This window comes from Phocoena sinus, chromosome 14, assembly GCF_008692025.1.
Source record: "Phocoena sinus isolate mPhoSin1 chromosome 14, mPhoSin1.pri, whole genome shotgun sequence".
In the NCBI taxonomy this organism is placed as follows: Eukaryota; Metazoa; Chordata; class Mammalia; order Artiodactyla; family Phocoenidae; genus Phocoena; species Phocoena sinus.
In genome coordinates this window covers 66,827,808-66,846,403 of record NC_045776.1, presented here as the reverse complement: position 1 = coordinate 66,846,403, position 18,596 = coordinate 66,827,808, and the positions used below count along the sequence as shown (strand labels likewise).

The following is an 18,596-nucleotide window of genomic DNA, read 5'->3' as shown; positions in this document are numbered from 1 at the left end:
TGGGCTAATAGGCATCAAAACATTGGCATTTCATTAGTCAGCAGCTACAGTGGGTTTGTTTTATAGCCAGTTTGTTCCTTTTAAATTTGGCCATTTGGACTTTAAATTCAACATATTTGTGTTCTCTTTGTTGTTATTCTCTCCAGAGTATTACCCGAACTGTGAAGTTGTTTTTATGGGGATGGCAAATATTCATTCAATTCGGAGGAGTTTTCAGTCTCTGCGATTGCTGTGCACACAGATGCCAGATCCGGGAAAGTAAGACCTTGGTTTTGGCTTTAAGTTTGCACTGATTTTTTTTTTTTTTAATGAGTTTGAAAGTGTCTTTCTATTTTTTGGTGAATTTCAGTTTAACTTTCAGAGTCCATGGTTATTCTTACTCCTGTGTTAGGAGCATGCAGCACAAAGGAGGAGCTGGAAGAAAAATCTAGCACTTTGAAAGGTTTAAAATGTGCAGCAAAGAACAGATCTCAGCCCTCAGAATGGAAGCATTGCCGTCTTATTTTTCCTGGGCCCTCTTCCTTTTCTTCCACATGTTTTTGACTCAGAGTAACTTAATTCTTTGTTTTCTGACATACTGTAGTGACACTTAACTTGCTATGAACTGGAATGTTTTACTGTGAAGAGTAAAAATTTATTCATTATGTTCTGAAAAGGGTTAAAAATTCTTTAAACTTGCCAGTAGGTCAGTTCCTTTTACATTTGCTTCTAATTTCTAAACTACCATCTTACTTACTAAGAACATTACCATGATTTTTATTGCTTATTAAAAATGAATGGCTGGCATTTGCTGTGAGGAAGGTGAAATAACACTCCTCCCCCAAGGGAACTGTTTGAATACAAGATAAATTAGGAGGAATGCTGTGTAAAACAAATATGGACAGATAAATATTTCAAATCCCCTGTTTTACTGTTTCAGGAAGCCAGAAATGTGCCAGAGAAGACAGAATTTTCTCTGTTCTGGTGTTTGTGCTAGGTCCCATAGCTGTTTCCCTGGGTTCTGTTCAGTAGATCTCATGATTGCATCAATTTTGCAGCATTGTTTGATTTATTAAATCAAATGGCTGCCTGAACCAGTTGTACTAACTCCTGGTAGCAAATGATTAAATTCATCACAGTTGCAATCAGCCCAGAGGGTGAAGCAGTTGTCCTTGGGGAAAAGCCTGACCGAAGAAATGAGATCGCTGCCCTGCTTTGGGGATTAGCAACTTGCATCTGCTATACATATTCAGAACCTAGCTAGTAGTACTCTTCCCTAAAGGAAGGGGAGGGCATAGAAAGAGCCTGGTTGAGGATTCAGGAGATCTGCCACTAATTGACTGTGTGACTTAGGCCAGTGGCTTAATTCCTGTGGTTATCAGTTTTTCCTGTCTATAAAATAAAAGGGATAGAGTCAGTACTACCTGATCTCTAATATCTTCCATAAGTTAAAATTCTTTCTTAAAAGGCTGTTTTTTAAACTCTGCGTCAAGAAGATGTAATTAGCCCTTGCTTGGTCCAAATGAATGTCAGGGAGGAGGAGGGAGGTTGTAAAGGAAGAAGGAAATGCTTTGTCTGTCTTTGGCAGCAAATCATAATGCAGTACTGAAGCTTCCCTTGTGGATAAAAAGAAGCTATGGCAGAGGCGGGACCAGCTTATAAGCGAGCCTCCTGACACTTGTTTGCGGCCGTAGAGGGCTACGGCATGCTTAGGTTGCTACCTCAGCTTTTGAAAATAGGACAAGGGAGCCTGGAGTCTCAGCACACCTCCTCCGTTGGCAGATTTTGGAGTGCAGCTTCTGTGTTAGGCATGGACGGACAACACCAAGTGGTATGTAAGAATGATTCAGTCAGGTTCAAGAGAACCAGGTTCTCATTTACTGTTTCTCCAGGGGCCAGGAGATAAATTAGTATTTGTTCTCCTAAGCCTCATCTTTTATTTTTTTTCAAGACTGTGTGAGGAATGAGAATAAATAATCAATCCACCAGCAAAAAATGTTTCTCAGGTATTTAGTAGGACATAGAAGGTCTTGAGATAGAATTTTTATCCACGGTTTAAAAAGTAGGAACCTTCAGTGTGTGCTAGGCACTGCACAAGGAGGGTATAGCTGTGCCTGAGACACAGTGTCTGCCCACTGAGGAGTCAGAGTCTGGTTGGTATAACAAGCAAATCCATGTGAAGCCACTGCTTATGCAGTACATTCTGGTGTTTGTTTGCCTGGAAAGACCATCTCTTTGGACTATTCCAAATTCCCCAAGGTTTAATAAGCCTTTATAGGCTAGTCTTGGCGAAAGCCTTCTCATAGTCCCCTGACAGAAGTATTTATTCTCTCCTCAAACTCAGAGTTTGAAGGACTAGACTGTGGTCTTAACTACAAATCTGATCACATTTTGGAGAAATGGAGCTTTTTTGGGGGGTTGGGGAGTAGAATTCATGACAGGGCACAAGAAATAAAATGTCAACACAGTTAAAAAAAACCATTTGTGATCAGCTTGTGATTATTCCCAAGGGGCCATTCTTGGGATCTGATACTTCCTGAAGGCCTTTCAAAAGGTTTTTAGATCCCTGCTGAATCTAGTCTGTACTAAGCCCAGCAGCTGTGTAGCCACAGGCATATGAATTTGTGTGAGTCTAAATCATAAGTTTGGGCCCATCAAGTTTTAGTCCATAGACATTCAAGACTTGATCAGTGGTAGGTGTTGGGCTGTGGGTAGTAAGCGATGTTGTCTGCACTGTTGTTGGATGTGGCATCTAGCTTGTATCTTATTACAGACATACTTACATTTGAGTTTTCTTTACCTTTTTTTTTTTTTTGAGAACTTGCTGGGCAGAGTTGCTGATAATTAAATATAAATGTTTTCTCTTTTCCATCTCAGAGTGGCTGTGTTTTTTGTTTTTTTGTTGTTTTTTGGAGAAGATTCCAGGAAGAGCTACTTTTCTTATACTGGGTAGATATACCTATTATGGACTAAAGAATATTAAATATTAATTCTCTCTGGGAAATTAGCTATAACATTTTTGGAACAGAAGGTGGCCCTGTTAATTACTGTCCTATTTCTAAGGCTCTCCTCTATTGCATGGTAGGGCTTGGGTCTCATCCTTGTACATGCTTTGTAAACACAGAGATTTTCTGTTTGTTTTGGCAGTGTTTTATTTGGAAGGAAAAGTCTTTGGGAATTGCTTTTGAATATGACTGGTATTTGGCATGACCCAGTATATCATAAAAATCAGCATTTCCTATCCCCTTCTGTTTTATTTTTGTAGTTGGCTCTCAGCTCTTGAAAGTACAAAATGGCTCCATCACCTGTCTGTGCTTCTGAAGTCAGCACTTCTGGTAGTGCATGCTGTGGATCGTGATCAACGACCAGTGCTAGCGCACTGCTCAGATGGCTGGGACCGCACCCCCCAGATTGTGGCATTGGCTAAGCTCTTGCTGGACCCTTATTACCGAACCATAGAGGTAGGATTTGACACTTCAGGATGCGTGGGGGAAACCTTGGAGGGTTTTACGATCAGTTTTGATTGAGGTGGCTAGGTCCAGTGAAAGTGAAATTTCTGTAGTTTTGAATCATTACTCCTTTATCTTGAGCTAAATTGTTGTGCTACGTACCACAGTGCTTGTGCCTCTTAAAAGGGGGTAGATTGTGAATAACCAGGTATTCAGAATACAGACATGTTTTCCTTTGCAGAGTATCTACTTGGATACCCCAGGAAAGTGGGGCTTCTATAGAAGGATCTTGACATGCTTATTATGGTAATGGGTCTGTATATCACCACAATATTCTGTGGAGAAAGAACCCTATTGTGAAATAATCACCTATTGGGTTAAAGATATAAGAAAAACCATAAAGGTACCCTAAAATATATGTAAATCTGGGATGGGGAAAGATTTTACAAACATGACTTTGTAAGCATACCATGAAAGAAATTAAAAAATAAAAAAGAAATTAAGGGGGAAAAAAGTATGACTTTTTTATAGTGAATGAAGGGCTAAAAATATAGTCTCAACGAAGACTTAGATAAATGCTTAGTTACCACCCTTTTGATGATTATGGAATGGAGTTGAGGGAATCGGGACACTGCCCTACGCCTGTGTCCCATCCTTTGGCCGTGGGGCTGGGTTAGGGGCTCCTGGTGGGCTTAGTGGGAAGGTGTTAAAAGGGATCACTGTTGGTGACATTAGGCTCAGAACAGTTATAGTTTGGATAGACAAGCACAAATGGGTCTCTCCTGGGTGCTTCCCCGCAGGGTTTCCAGGTCCTCGTGGAGATGGAGTGGCTGGATTTTGGCCACAAGTTTGCTGACCGGTGTGGTCATGGGGAGAACTCGGATGATCTGAACGAGCGTTGCCCAGTGTTTTTACAGTGGCTGGACTGTGTTCATCAGCTTCAGAGGCAATTTCCGTGCTCTTTTGAGTTCAATGAAGCATTCCTTGTGAGTTTGGGCTTGTGATTCTTCATTTTGGGGACCTTCTAAATTCATAGGGGTATCAATGCAAATGTTAGTGGGCCAGTTTTCACATGAAACTGCATCCTTTCTAGAATTTGAGGGGTCGTTCTTCCATTTTTAATTAAAAAACAATAGTAATAAATAGGTGTTTATTTAGTGAATCCATGTGTACTAAGTTTACATAAACTTTGAGTTCTTCTAAACATAACTTTTAAAATGGATGATAAAAGCACTAAACAGTAGTTAGAAATAGATGCAATAGATTTTCATCTGCTCCCTCCAGTCCATCTACCAACCCCCCTGTGTCTGTTCCACACTCTCTGCTCCCTGTCCTTTGAAGGAGGATGTACTATCCTTGCCCTCTCCCAGCCCCTCCTCCACTTGTGCACCAGCTTCCACCCCCCTCCTTTGCTCAGCTTCATTGCTTCAGCATTTCTCCTCCCTGCCCTGTGCATCAGCCTATTTTCCTTTTTACCAGATCATTGCCATCAGCATACAAGCATGGTATAGTGCCTCCTATTTCATCAAAACCGTTTCTGGGTACTGCATCCCCCTCTCGCTATTACCTCATTTTTCATATCTCATTTCTTCACAGCAGAGCTCCTCAAGTCTTGACATTTACTCTCTCAAACGCTTCTCCTCCCATTCTCTTTTAAACCTGGTCCAGTCAGGTGTTCACTCCACCACTTTACCAGAGCTGCTCTTGTTAAGGTCACCAGTGACCGTCACATTTCTAATCCAGTGATCAGTTTTCAATCACCCTTTTTTTTAATTGCAGTATAAGTGATAGATAACATTATATTAGTTTCAGGTGTACAACAGTGATTTGATATTTGTATATATTGCTAAAAGATTACCACAAAATTCTGGTTAACATCTGTTACCATACATCGTTACGAAGTTTTTTTCTTGTGATGAGAACTTTTAAGATGTCCTCTCCTGGCAACTTTCAAATATACAGTACAGTATTCCTAACTTACAGTCACCCTGCTGTACATCACATCCCACGATTTACTTATTTTATAACTGGAAGTTTGTACCTTTTGACTGCCTTCATCTTCTTTGATCCATCATTAAAATTTGGCACAATTTAATCACTCCTTTCTTGAAACACTTTCTTCAGTTGACTTCCAGCACACAGTCTTAGTTCTCCACTTCACCAACTGGTCCTTTCTGTCTCCTTTGCTGGTTCCTCCTTCCCTCCCCACTCGTGAATGCTGGGAGTGCCCCAGGGCTCAGCCTCCTTCTCTAGGGATTTCATCCAGTTTGTTGGCTTTAATTGCTCTCTGTGATTCCCACATGTATACGTCTTCAGCTCAGATCTCTCTCTCCACTTAACTCCAGGCTCTCATCCACTTGTGACTACTCAGTATCTCCACCTGGATGTCTTAATGGTATTTCAAACTTAACTTGTTCAGAACTCAGTTCTTGATTTCCATATGTCTCCACCCCAAAACTTATCTTCCAGAAGTCTTCCATCTCACCAAATGGCAACTCAAACCTTCGATTCATTTAGGGCAAAAACTTTTATGTCATCCTCAACTCTCCTTTCTTTCATATTCCATATTCAGTCTGTCAGCAGATTCTGCAGCTTTACTTTAAAAATATATCTAAAACCTGATAACTTATTGCTACCTGTGCTGTTCCCAACACTAGTCTAAGCCACCACATCTCCTGCCCCAATTCCTGAGTCAGTCTAGCAGCCTGAGGAATCCTTCTAAAACATGATACAGACCGTATCATTCCTCTGTCAAGAAACCTCCAATGACTCTGCTTTTGACACAGAATAAGTCACAGTCCTTAAAATGGCCTGCAAGGCCCTCCTGCAAGGCCTCCAGGGCTCTCTCCACAGTCCTTAAAATGGCCTGCAGGCCTGTCCAGGCTCATTTCCTCCCATCCTCCGCCTCATGCAATGTCTGTCAGTTCCTCAGAAGTTGCAATCCTGTGCTCACCTCAAGGCCATTGTGCCTGGAGCAGCCTCCTCTCCCACCCCCGGCTGGTATGATCTGCTCTCTCATTTCCATCAGGTCTCTAGAGGCCAGTGAGCCTTCTCACGCTGCCCTGCATGTGCTCTGGCCCTCTTAGCCTGCCTTATTGTTGTCCATAGCACTGGTCACCCCTACCCCCACAGCCAGAGCGAGCTCTACCAGGGCAGGAGAGCCGTCTTCTCGCTGTTGCCTGTCCAGCACCCACAGAAACATTTGGGGTATGTGAGACGCTCAATAGCAACTTGCTGAATGAAAAGCTGTTTAGAAGTTCAGACTTGGGTTGCACACTGACCTGCTCCTATGCCCAGTTTATATGGGTAGCTGTTAACTGGGGACCTTGGAGACTGTTTACAAGGGAGGCCAAGAGGATGGGGGTGCCAACACCCTGTCTTTGCCGTTTTGACTCAGGAGTGATGGTGGCTGGAGTTATGAGGAGTCTGCGATTGGGTGGCTTACTTGGGTCCCCCATCCTTACCAAGCGTTAACTGAAGTGCACGTCAGGGGTGTCGGGGAAGGTGGCTTAGCTGGGCTGACCTTCCCCCAGAAAATGCGTACCCATTGTTTGATTTTGCCTCATATTGGACTCCCATAGGTGAAACTGGTGCAGCATACCTATTCCTGCCTGTTTGGAACATTCCTGTGCAACAATGCCAAGGAGAGAGGGGAAAAACATACTCAGGAACGGACGTGTTCTGTGTGGTCGCTGCTTCGGGCGGGCAACAAGGCTTTCAAAAACCTACTGTATTCCTCTCAGTCAGAAGCCGTATGTATTCTTTAGTCTTTTCTCCCTCATCAGCAAGAATGAATTTGGGGATGGGGACATATGGGATCTTTTTTGAGAAGTGACTGTTTTCTCGAAGGCATCTCAGTTGTCTCTGGATGGAGTAGTTCCATTTTTTCCCAACCACTTTGTCATGAGAAAGGCCTGTTTTCTGGTTATTCTGCCCTGCTTCTGACTGCTCTTTGTTCAGGGTGGTTTGATTTAGCAAACATCTCTAATTTGCCACTCTAGGCATGAATCTTTTCTGGCACCTCCGCCAGAGCTTATTTCTAGCATGTTCTGTCTAACAGGTGGAGGAGGCACTTAAGTTGTTCCCTGGATGCCCCTGATAGCTCAGAAGGAGCTGCAGGCCCCCAGCACCCTTCCAGTGTCAACAGGCAATGATACCCATTACAGCATCTGTCTCAGCAGAAAACTGTTTGTGACACTAGCAGTGTGTCTGGGTGATCCTCTGCTCACATGGAGAACTGGCAGGCCCTTTAAGACTTTGTTCCTCAAAGGAACACTTTCTGTTAAGCAGAGAAAAGGAGGCACTTATATCTGTGCATTGGTACACAGTAATGTACACAGTAATTTATCAGAATGCATCTTAAATTCTAAAGTCACAAGGAAGCTAATCAGAGGTTATACTGATTTGCTGGACTATTAATTAATAAACCTCTTACTACAGTTAAGTAGTCCAAGGAAAGATTGAAGCTAGCTGCTTCTCTCTCTCCTGTGCCTGCTGGGGAAGTAACAGTACAGAAGAAAATTTCCTCCTTTTCACTTGATTAATTTAGATGATCCTATAAAACAGGTTTGACAATGTGTTCTGAAGCCAAGCTTTTGTACTAGGGAACTATCAACCATCTAGAATGACTCATTTTCTTGTGTGGTAAAAGCAACAAATTAGGTTGAGAAAAGCCAGTCATTCAATAAAGGTGACCTAAGAAACAACTAATGAGAAATGGATTTAAAGAATTTTTTTTAGATTTTCATTCCCACAGAGGCTGTCAGGTGAAAAATGTCCCATCTACCCACCACCCGCTGTGATAGAGCTGCATCCACTCATGCTAATGCTCCTTGGAGATTGTGCAGGACTTCTGGGCGTTCCTGCTTGGTGCTTGCTTCTTCACCCTCATTTCTAGACATTTCTAACAGACTTGTTGGAAGTTGTTTAAACCTGTGTCCACCGCTCTCTCTTCAGGTGCTGTACCCTGTGTGCCACGTGCGTAACCTGATGCTGTGGAGTGCAGTGTACCTGCCCTGCCCATCCCCGTCCACCCCTGTGGACGACAGCTGTGCACCATACCCAGCCCCTGGCACCAGCCCTGATGATCCACCTCTGAGTCGGTGAGCTTGGGGCTGATGCCAAGACTGCAGGTCCTTTGTGGGTGTACTCCTGTGTTGGGATGCATCCAGGGATGGTTGGAGATCATGACATTATTTGGTTCCACACATCTTTCTTAGATCTCTGAGGAGCAGTTTCTCAGTGATGGAGCATATCTTCTGGGTTCCTTGTGACCCTCTGGCTGGAGTTTCAGCCACTGCTCTGTGCTCCTGCCTCCCTGCTGTGACTTGCTGTCCTGGGCTTGAAAGGCAGATGCCATCAGATGATAGACAGTCTGGCTTTGAGACCTATGAATTAGCTTTATTGAATTCAGACTGATGAATAATAATTTAAAATATTGTAATATCAGAAGATCAGCAGTGCTACTTTCCTCTGCCACTAATTGAGAAACATAGCAGTATCATGAAGAATATCTTTTTAAAATAGTGTTTGCTATTAGCTTATTTGTATGTGTTGGGCATGGGGTAGGGATGGTGCCAGAGGAATAGAAGTACTCGTCCTGGAGCTCTGCCTTTCTGCAGTCTGAGCCTTACTCCAGATGCGCCATGGCTCCTTGAGTAGCCGTAATGGAGCCATTTATGAAATGACTGCCTGTTAAAACCTGTTGTCTCCTACTTCCCTGTGAACAACCTCATATTCTTATTTCCCCCAAACTCCTTCCTTTAGGCTACCAAAGACTAGATCATTTGACAATCTGACCACCGCCTGCGAGAACACAGTGCCTCTAGCCAGCCGGCGCAGCAGTGACCCAAGCCTGAATGAGAAGTGGCAGGAGCACCGTCGTTCGCTGGAACTGAGCACTCTGGCTGGTCCTGGAGAGGAGCTTCTGGATCCTGACAGCCTGGGGAAGCCAGCCAAAGTGCTGGGTGGCGCCGAGCTGTCTGTTGCAGCTGGAGTAGCTGAGGGGCAGATGGAGAATATCCTGCAAGAGGCCACCAAAGAGGAGAGTGGGGTAGAGGAGCCTGCCCACAGGGAGATGCAGGAGGTCAAAGAGGAGGCTCTTTTAGAAGAGGGGAGGAGAGGGAAGACCCCTGAGTACCCAGCCATTGTGCTTCATCAAGAGCCAGAACTGGGTGATGCTGCTCTAAGGAGCCACCATCCAGGCACCAGCCTTCTTGTGCTCTCACAGGGTATTCCTGAGCAGCAGGGTGGGCACAGTATTCTCCCCAGTTCTCTCCAGGAGCCCCCCCAGGGAGAGGATGCCCAGGAGGTCCCTGTGGAACAGTCTCGAATAGGAGCTATCACACAGGACAGGGAGGAGGCAGTCCTTCCAGTCTCAGTAGATGTGAAAGTTGGCTTTGGTACCTCACAGTCAAGTTCTCTGCCCTCCCAAGTTTCATTTGAGACCAGAGGACCAAATGCGGATAGTTCCATGGACATGTTAGTGGAAGATAAAGTGAAGTCAGAAAGTGGTCCCCAAGGCCATGATAGACCTTGCTTACCTGCCAGGGTAAGCAGTGGCAGGTTCAGTGGTAAGGAGGAGCTTCCTCAAGCCATGGAGCCCAGGCCTTCAGAGAGGAGCCTGGCTGAGAGGCCCCAAGTGGGATCTCTGGTGTATAGGACTTCCCCCAGCAGCACCCAGAGCCCAGCGCATTCTCCTTGTGCCTTGCCTTTAGCTGAATGTAAAGAGGGGCTTGTGTGCAATGGTGCTCCAGAGACTGAAAATAAGGCCTCAGAGCAGCTCCCAGGGCATAGTACCCTCCAGAAGTACCCTACCCCCAATGGGCACTGTGCCAATGGGGAGACTGGTAGGAGCAAGGACTCACTGAGCCGCCAGCTGTCCACCACAAGCTGCAGCTCTGCCCACTTACACTCGAGGAACTTGCATCACAAGTGGCTGCACAGCCACTCGGGGAGGGCGTCTGCAACTGGCAGCCCTGACCAGCCTTCCCGCAGCCACCTGGACGATGACGGCATGCCTCTGTACACGGACACTATCCAACAGCGCCTGCGTCAGATTGAGTCGGGCCACCAGCAGGAAGTGGAGACCTTGAAGAAACAAGTCCAGGAGCTGAGGAGTCGCCTGGAGAGCCAGTACCTGACCAGCTCCCTACGCTTCAATGGGGACTTTGGGGATGAAGTGGTAAGTACACTATGGTGCCTCCATAGCTGCACAAGGAGACAGGGCACACTGAGCCGGGCCGCCCTTTGTACAGATTTCTGAAAGAACTGGAAAGTTCCAGAAAGTTCCAGAATTGAGAGAGGCTGGAGATCAGCCTCAGCCAGGTGATTGGCAGTGTTCTTCTTTTTCTTTCCTGTCTTGCTTACTTTCCACAGGTATCCTGTCTAGACAGAATTAGGAAGAGAGTTAGCACTCACTGTGTGGTTGGTCAGTTCTCTTCGGAGAGAGGATCATGCCTTGAGAAAAGCGTGAACTCCTGGGCAGAATAATATTTGTAGGGCAATGTCAAATGTTCCTGTGAAATCATAGTGCCTGTCCTACCCCAGTAGCTAGTGAACAATTAGCTGCTGCACCCCACCCCCGCAACCCCCAAACATAACATGGGCTGTAGCTGTGAAGGTTTAGTTCTTTTTAAACAGGTATTTGTACCTACCTTGTGGCAGGTGATGGCAGTAGAAATGGGGAGAGGTATCACTGTTGGGAGTTAGCACTGATGGAGCCTGGTGACCGGAGTGGTGGTACCTGAGGGGAGGTTCTCAAGGAGGCAGTCTCGACGTGATTAAGGACAAGTGTGAGTCTGGCTCTGAAGCAGTCAGCGTACATTAAAGGCGGGCTCGTCCAATGACTTTCACTTCAAACTGACTTGGTTTTTCCTTTATACTAATGAAGGTTTCTCATTTTCCCAGAGTCCTTCAGAGAAAGGACATGCCCAAAGCACTCAGTTTCAACACACACACGTAAGTGGCAGGGTTCGACTGACAGGCCCCCTGAAGCAGCTGACACTGAGTTCCCACTTCATCCTGGTCATTTCTGCCCTACTCACTTCCTGGAACCCGAGGCCTGTCTTTCCATGCCAGAATCCCTGCACATAACCTTAGATCTGTGTATCTCTCTTCTAGCTGAGCTCAGCCCTGTCTCTGAACCTGCTCAACCCAATTCTTGATGGCTGAGGCACCTAGAGATTCAGCAGCCCTAACACCCAGGCCCGCCCAAAGTCCCCAGTGCTCCCTTCTTTGCCAAGCCCTTTCTTCTTCTGGGAGACCAGGTTCATTCTGTTCAGCTGTGTTTGTTTGCCAACAGACTTCAATTCCTGACTCGGAAAGCATTCTGGATCAGAACTGTTTGTCTCGCTGCAGCACAGAGATTTTCTCTGAAGCCAGCTGGGAGCAGGTGGATAAACAGGACACGGAGGTACAGGCTCAGCCCCTGTTCTGAGTGCCACCCATGCAACTGTTCTGCAGTTCTTCTCTACCCCCATCATCCATTCCCCCTGCCCCTGGCTAAGGAATGACCACACAGCACACTTAGCCTTGAGCCTCTCTGAATCAGCATCTATGAATTCCCATCAAGCCTAGAATTTCTCAGCAAGGGAGATGTAGCAGGCCAGCCCTCTCTCCTCATTGCCTCTATGAACTGGAGCCTTGCCAGCTCTCATAGCGACCCAGGGTGCTATTGCCTGCCACTTGATCTCAGGGGAGTTTGGAGTCCCCTCCAGGGAAACGATTTGGACGCCTTTCTTGTACTGCTGACATCAGACCTGATGGGCTGGTGCCACTGGAGCCAGCGTGGTCCTTGTGACTCTTGCTGCCCCCCAGCATGGCTCTGTTGGCTCCGGCTGGATGGCCCATCTCCTGTCACTAACCTGGCCTCATCCGTTTTACAGATGACCCGTTGGCTCCCTGACCACCTGGCCGCCCACTGCTATGCATGCGACAGCGCCTTCTGGCTTGCCAGCAGGAAGCACCACTGCAGGTGCCACTGGGAGGGTGTGGTGGGGTGGGTGGGGGTGTAGAGGCTGAGGTTTGGTCCACAGAGCCTGCAGATTTGAAAGATGCAGGCAGCTGGCTGGCAGTGTTCTGAGGCAGACCCCAGGGTCTTCAGGACCCTGACTCACCTTTTGTGCCTCTGAAATTGGTGTTTGCAGAACTGCACTGGGTGTCTTTCTTCCATTTTAGAGTGATTGTGAGTAAGTTTTGAAAATGATGTCCCTTTTTTATTTTGGTTCCTGGATTGATGAAGCAACTGCTACCACCACCCACACCGCCATTTCTTATTCCTAGAATACAATTTCTTCCCATTCAGCACGGCTGCTGTGAGCAAAGACAGTTTTCCTGCTGTGGGCAGAGAACTTCGTTTTCCTACTCCTTACCCCCTCTCCCTGACCGCATACTTATTGGTTGGAGGACTAGTGGGAATAGGTTAGGGTATAGTCTTCAATCCATAAGGCTCCTGACTTCTTTCTTCCTTCTGGGTTGGGGTAGTGAGTGGTTAGGGATGCTTTGCCCCAGCTGGGGTGGTGACTGGAGGATATTCAGTATTCTTGGGGTAGGAATTTTATCTGAACTGTGACATAGCCCACCCACATGAATGGACCTGGATTGAAAATGGAACCACCTCTTTGTCTGGTGATGATGCTTCTAGGACTGTCTCTCTCCCCACGCTCACCCCAAGCCCAAATGTCTTTAGTTGGCTTCTTCTCTGAGCTCTTTCTCCCCTCCTTGCAGGGACATTGACCGTGTTGATCAAACGTGGTGAGCATTTGCAACAACCTGTCTGTGATTTCTGCACACCTACAGTAACTCCTCCACACTAACGCTACCATTTCCCCCTCTCTGCACTCATTGGGATGAAGCTTTGGGGCAGGAGTGCAGGCAGGCAAGCAGGTGGGCTTGGGTGGGGTGGGGGGACCACAGCAGCTGGCTGCAGGTTGCAGCCGTGGTTGCCCTTGCTGACTGCATAGGTCAGCCGAGCCATCTTGCTTATGGCAAGAAGTGGTGCGCTGGTCTTGTGGAATAGCCAGTTGAGGGGTTTTAGAGCTATTTCTTTTGGGTCAGTCATTCACTTAGATGCCAGAATGATGCCGGTGACTTTCAAGTCAAACAGCATGACTTTTTTTTTTTAAGGAAAAAAAAAAAAAAAGAGCCCAGGACTGAACAGAGATGGTCTTTCCGGAGAACTGTTAGCATTGAAGACTTAAGGGAAAACTCCACTTAGGGTCTATCAGGATCCCCTGAAAGAAGTCAGATAGAAAAAGCTTAACTCATCAAATACATGTCAGGCCTTTAAGCTGAATTCCAGAAGGTATGTTAAATAAATGTACACATCCAGAAGTAGATTTAGGTAATGTTTCTCTGTAACCACAGTTGTTGCTGACTCATGCTTTTCAGAAACAGATGTGAAGTACTCACTGCATTCTAGAAGATGAAGTCTTGTGTTTGTTTTAGTTCTGTCTTTCCATTGCTCCTTGTCTAGCCTTTTCCTTTTGCGGCGGTATTTTGTTGCCAAAGGGTATTCAGTATTCTCTCTTCTGTGCTTAAGTGATCCTTAATCCATCAGTGGGTTTCCTTTCTGAGGAGCATAAATGAAAAGGTAGTGAGTGATACTGGCTAAGGAGGAGGATTTCCTTTTAGATGCTTGCCCCAAGTCTTTGGCAGGCTGCATTAGACTCTTCGGAGTCTCCTATTCTAGGGCCTCCCCAGAGTGGGGTGGGGGTGTAAGGTGAGCAGAAACTCATCCTCTGCCAGTTCCCTTTCCTGGTAGTTGTGAAGGGCATCAGTTTGGGTGTGCAGACCTTTGCTGCACAGGCGCATCAGAGCTGGGCTTTCAAGTGGAGGAGTGGAGAGAGGCTGGGGACCTGGGTGCAGTCAGGCCTTCAGGTAGAGCTGATATTCCCTGGAGATGCATGGGGGCAGGGGAGTGACCCAGTGTCAACTCATCCTTGTCTAATAGGGTGTGTGTGTGCACCTGTGTTCACCTGTGCTCTTGTCTTTTCACCCTGAGCATGTGTCACTGGTTGCTTGTCTCCTGGCTTCGCATGCTGGCAGCAAAAACAGTCCTAGATGGCAGCAGTCAGTTCTTCCTGTTGTTGCCTCTGAGCCTTTGGGCAAGGCTCCTCACTCCCCAGCTGGGCTGGGAGTTTCTGTCATCTGATTAGCTCAGAGGCAGTTCATTGGACTCTGGCCTCTCTGTGATCATAAGCTACACAGAGGCCATTGCCCAGGTGGGTGTGGCCACAGGGTTTTCCTGGGCCAAGACTTGGCCATTGAGCTAGCAGCTGCCTTCTGCCCTGGGCTCATTTGTTTTCATGGATCTCTCTTGAGCAGCATCTACCTGACACCTTGTAACCTTGAGCCATAGTGGTGAGGCAGCCAGGGTCCTTGGCCCTAAAGTGAAAGTGGTGTGCGATTATGCTAGGGAGCGGTCCCCTCCCTCCCTGGCTTCTTCGTGGGTTTAGACAAACGAGAGTGTTTGATATTAGAGGAGTCTCCGGCATATCTGAATCGTGTACAGAGAAGCGCTGTCTTCTGAAGTTGGTTTCTCCACCCCGTGTCTGCTGACACTAATGCTGTTTTTGTTTCTGCTCATCTCAAGGAATTGTGGGAACGTATTCTGCTCCAGTTGTTGTAACCAGAAGGTTCCAGTTCCCAGCCAACAGCTCTTTGAACCTAGTCGAGTGTGCAAGTCTTGTTATAGCAGCCTGCATCCCACAAGCTCCAGCATTGACCTTGAACTGGATAAGCCCATTGCTGCCACTTCAAACTGAAGCTCAGTGACCTGGGGCAGGCAGAGGCCAAGCTGCTGTTCCTCTGACAGGCCCACAACAGCCTGGGCAGACTGAGAGGCCCGTGCACTTTGGAATGGGGACATGGAACCAACTGTGCAGTGATGGAAATTTGGGATGTACCACTGGATTGTAGATTGATCTCTCCCTCCCCAACCCACCCCCACATTCGTTTTCCTCTCCATTTTCTATCCTCCCTCTGCCTCCAAAAATGAGACAAGTACCCTATTTGTCTTTTTTTTTTTTTTTTTGGATGGAAGACCAGAGGTTGCCAGGCCCCCTGTAACTGTTGAGCTGCCTGCTGTCAGGCCATGCTGAGGGGTGGCTTAGTTCCTCAGGATGGGAGGAGGCTGGTTGAGTCAGGAGTGGAGGCCTGAGATAGAGAGCAGCGAATAAAGCCAATGCTGACGTTTGTGACCATTCCTCGTATCACTGCCACATCAGAGCTGATTGGATTGGAAAAACCTTTGCTGCTGAGGATGCCGAAAGCATCTGCTCTAAGAGCAGTGCCCCAGGTGCCCTCTCCCTTCCAAGAGGGGCTGGGCTAGTCCCATCCCACAGGCAGATAAATGGGATTGGGGTTTGGAGGGAGGGGCACAGGCACATAGTAAGTGGGACCCCTTAGGCGCTCCCACCCCGTTTGGGTAAAGAAGGGGTACACTCGTGAAGCAGGGAGAGGGCTGGGAATGGGTGGCTGGCTATTCTCCCCCATGGGATTCTCTTTTTAACTTGACCCAGATTGTCTAGGGCTCCCCTCACCGTCAACAGTCTGCCCCCCTCAGCCAGGCTGTGTGGCGCTTCCCACCCTCAGGCATAGGGTGCACTGGCCAGAGTGCAGTATCCTGCTGCCATGGTCAAGGCCAAAGTATGCCCTGAGCCTGGAAGCCCCTTCTGGGGCCTGGTCCCCCAAACAATCTCTCTTCCTCATCTAGCACACGGAAATCCAGACTCAGGGTTCCAAAAATTCCCCGCTCCCAAACCAATCATGGATCTCCCCCTTTAGGGGTAGAATCAGCCTTTCAGAGTACAGTGTCTGGAGAAGGGAGCATGTCCCATAGACTCAGCCTTCCTCCGCCTCCCCTTCTTGGAGCAGTGGGAAGGACCCAGCAGTCCCACTGCCCTGCTCCTGTGCTGCTGGTCAGCAGTGAGGGGCCACTTGGTGACTCTGCAGGGCTCCTTAGAGAAGTGACAAAGCCCGTAGGAGATGCAAGGCACCTTTCCTTAGTAAGCTTCGATGGGGTCCAAAAGAGCCTTAAATCAAGAATATTTGTGGTGGAGGTGTGTATGGAGAAGAGTGGAGAGGAGTTTAGGCTTGTGCTTTGTGATCTTGGCATCCATGTTTTGTGCCTGCCCTCTCTCTTGGGGGAAGGGCCATGCTTGGCTCTGCTAAAAGCTGCTAACTGGTAACAGGGCGGATTGTGGTGGGCAGTGGGGGTGAGGCTGGGAACTCTACTTACCCTTTGGAAGCAATTCCCTGGCTAAAGGCAAGTTGTCTCTCAGGAAGGTGGCTCCTGTGTGTGCCTGGGTGTAGATAAGACGTGGCCCAGAAGCCTTCCCTGGAGCTGTCAGTCCAGGCAAAGCCAAGAGCGTCTGAGTGCGTCTGACTTCCCAGTGGCAGGAGGTTGCTCAGAATCTGAATTTAGTGAAACAGGGTGTAAGTTCTTCGCACTCTGTGTGGTCTGGCCTTGCAGGTGGGGAGAAGTCAGTCTATCTGAAGATTGTGCAGGTCCTAGTGACAGGTGCCAAGAGGTTACGATACGGGTTTCTTGGGTCTGATGTACAGTGTGAATAAATGCTTGCAGCTCTTAGCCCTTTTTTGATCAATGAAGCACTTTTTTATTAATATTTTTCTTTGTATGTAAAGGAGGAACCATAACTCTCCGTAGCTGTATATATAACCCTTTTCTCCTAAAGAGGAGTTGGTCAGTGCTCCTATATTTTTCATTTTTTGTCAAAGCAAGAAGTAAATACTTTAGAACTGTTAAATATATAAATAAAGTGAATAAAGTTTAGTGTTCCGCATGGTAGCATTTGCTAACACGTTCTAATTCTTTTTCCCTGTGGTTTATTCCCCTTCACCCCATTTCCCTCTTACACAGAAGCAATTTGAGGTGCTGCTGAGAAAGTTGACTTTGGCAAAGGAAAACTACTGATTTCTTTTAAACTCTGGACCTTGGCAAGGAGCCGCACCACAATACCCACACACTGCAACCCATTTCCTCGATGGTTTTTGCCACTAACATCTCCAAAGCTAAAAAGGCAGAGCAGTCTGACATCTTAACAATCAGCTGTTCTTCCTTATCTGAAGAACTGAGTGTCAACAGTAATTAAAACTACCTCTGTCCTCCAGGCTCGTTTTTGTTTTTGTTTTTTTTTTGCTGTTGCTTTGATTTTAGCCAGTGCTCTGGCCCCTTAACCCCACGCAGGGAGCAACAGCTGCACCTGTAGCAGCAGGTAAGAACTGAGGCATGCGTGCAGTGGAGACTGAAAGGAGGTTTTGCGGGGAGGGTGGCTAGAAAGTGCTTCTGCTCTGCCTGTCTTGGATGAGAGAATTACGGGTGGGCAGAGAGACCTTGGGCAGAAACTGAATTGGATGAGTGGATTGTGTGCCTAACTAGAGGTCTCCTTCCTCCTCCCACACAGAGGGAGGAACCTCTGCTCCTTAGATCTGCAACCAGCCGAGGAGGCCGTAGTTTCTAGTCACTTCCGGACTAGTTCTTGTTCTTCGCGGAGGTGGATTTTCTTTCCTGTGTCACTCTTGGGCACACTTCCCATCCCGTGGGCCTGTGGGGGACGTAACGTTATGCAGTTCTTCCTGAGGGAAGGTAGGTACTGAGTAACGCGCAGCTCTAGGGTTGCCAGCCTCACATCTGTGGTGAGTTGGGGGCTCTGATGAGTGACCTGCTCTGAGCTACCGGAGAGCCTTCCAAGGTCACTTTCCGGATGTACTCACTTCCTAAAGTACAGACGCACTTAAAAACAGCTCAGCTGGTTCCAGTCTGAGAGCTGTGTGTGCCATCTGGCAGGTGTTTGAGAACTAACTTGTCCTCTGGGAGGAGAAGGTGCCACTTCAGCTGCCTTCAGTCCATCTGGGAGCCAAGTCTGTGCTCAGACCAATTTGTAAAAACCTGAGTTGTGTCAGCCAATGTGTGTCTACACAGAGCTCCTGTTGTGCCTGGAGGCTAATGCTTAGCCCTTGGCAAGTTAAAAACACTTGTAGGATCTAGCAAGGCTGTTGGGTCCATAGAGGGGGAGTTACTGGCGTTACGGAAGACGAAGAGCCCGGTGCTGGTGAGACCTGCACAGTGCGAGTCAAGGCAAGGAACTGCCCTGTGGAAGAGGGCAGTATGTGAAGAAAAGCTGTTATCCGAGGACACAGCCAGAT

General features: G+C 47.3%; 1 protein-coding gene across 6 annotated transcripts in view; it reads left to right on the top strand.

The window, feature by feature from the left end:
- MTMR3 (myotubularin related protein 3) overlaps nt 1-17,238 on the top strand; it is a 136,822-nt gene extending 119,584 nt beyond the window's left edge. For 3 of the 6 annotated variants that reach the window (XM_032654184.1, XM_032654185.1, XM_032654186.1), the window contains 9 exons: nt 147-258; nt 3,245-3,440; nt 4,229-4,414; nt 7,010-7,180; nt 8,385-8,530; nt 9,195-10,611; nt 11,731-11,841; nt 12,314-12,402; nt 15,022-17,238. In XM_032654184.1, the coding sequence (XP_032510075.1) occupies nt 147-258; nt 3,245-3,440; nt 4,229-4,414; nt 7,010-7,180; nt 8,385-8,530; nt 9,195-10,611; nt 11,731-11,841; nt 12,314-12,402; nt 15,022-15,193 (2,600 nt within the window). In that variant the 3' untranslated portion in view covers nt 15,194-17,238. The remainder of the gene's footprint in view (nt 1-146; nt 259-3,244; nt 3,441-4,228; nt 4,415-7,009; nt 7,181-8,384; nt 8,531-9,194; nt 10,612-11,730; nt 11,842-12,313; nt 12,403-15,021) is intronic. The other 3 variants (XM_032654188.1, XM_032654187.1, XM_032654189.1) reach the window with 3 other exon arrangements.
- The last annotated feature ends 1,358 nt before the right edge of the window (nt 17,239-18,596 follow it).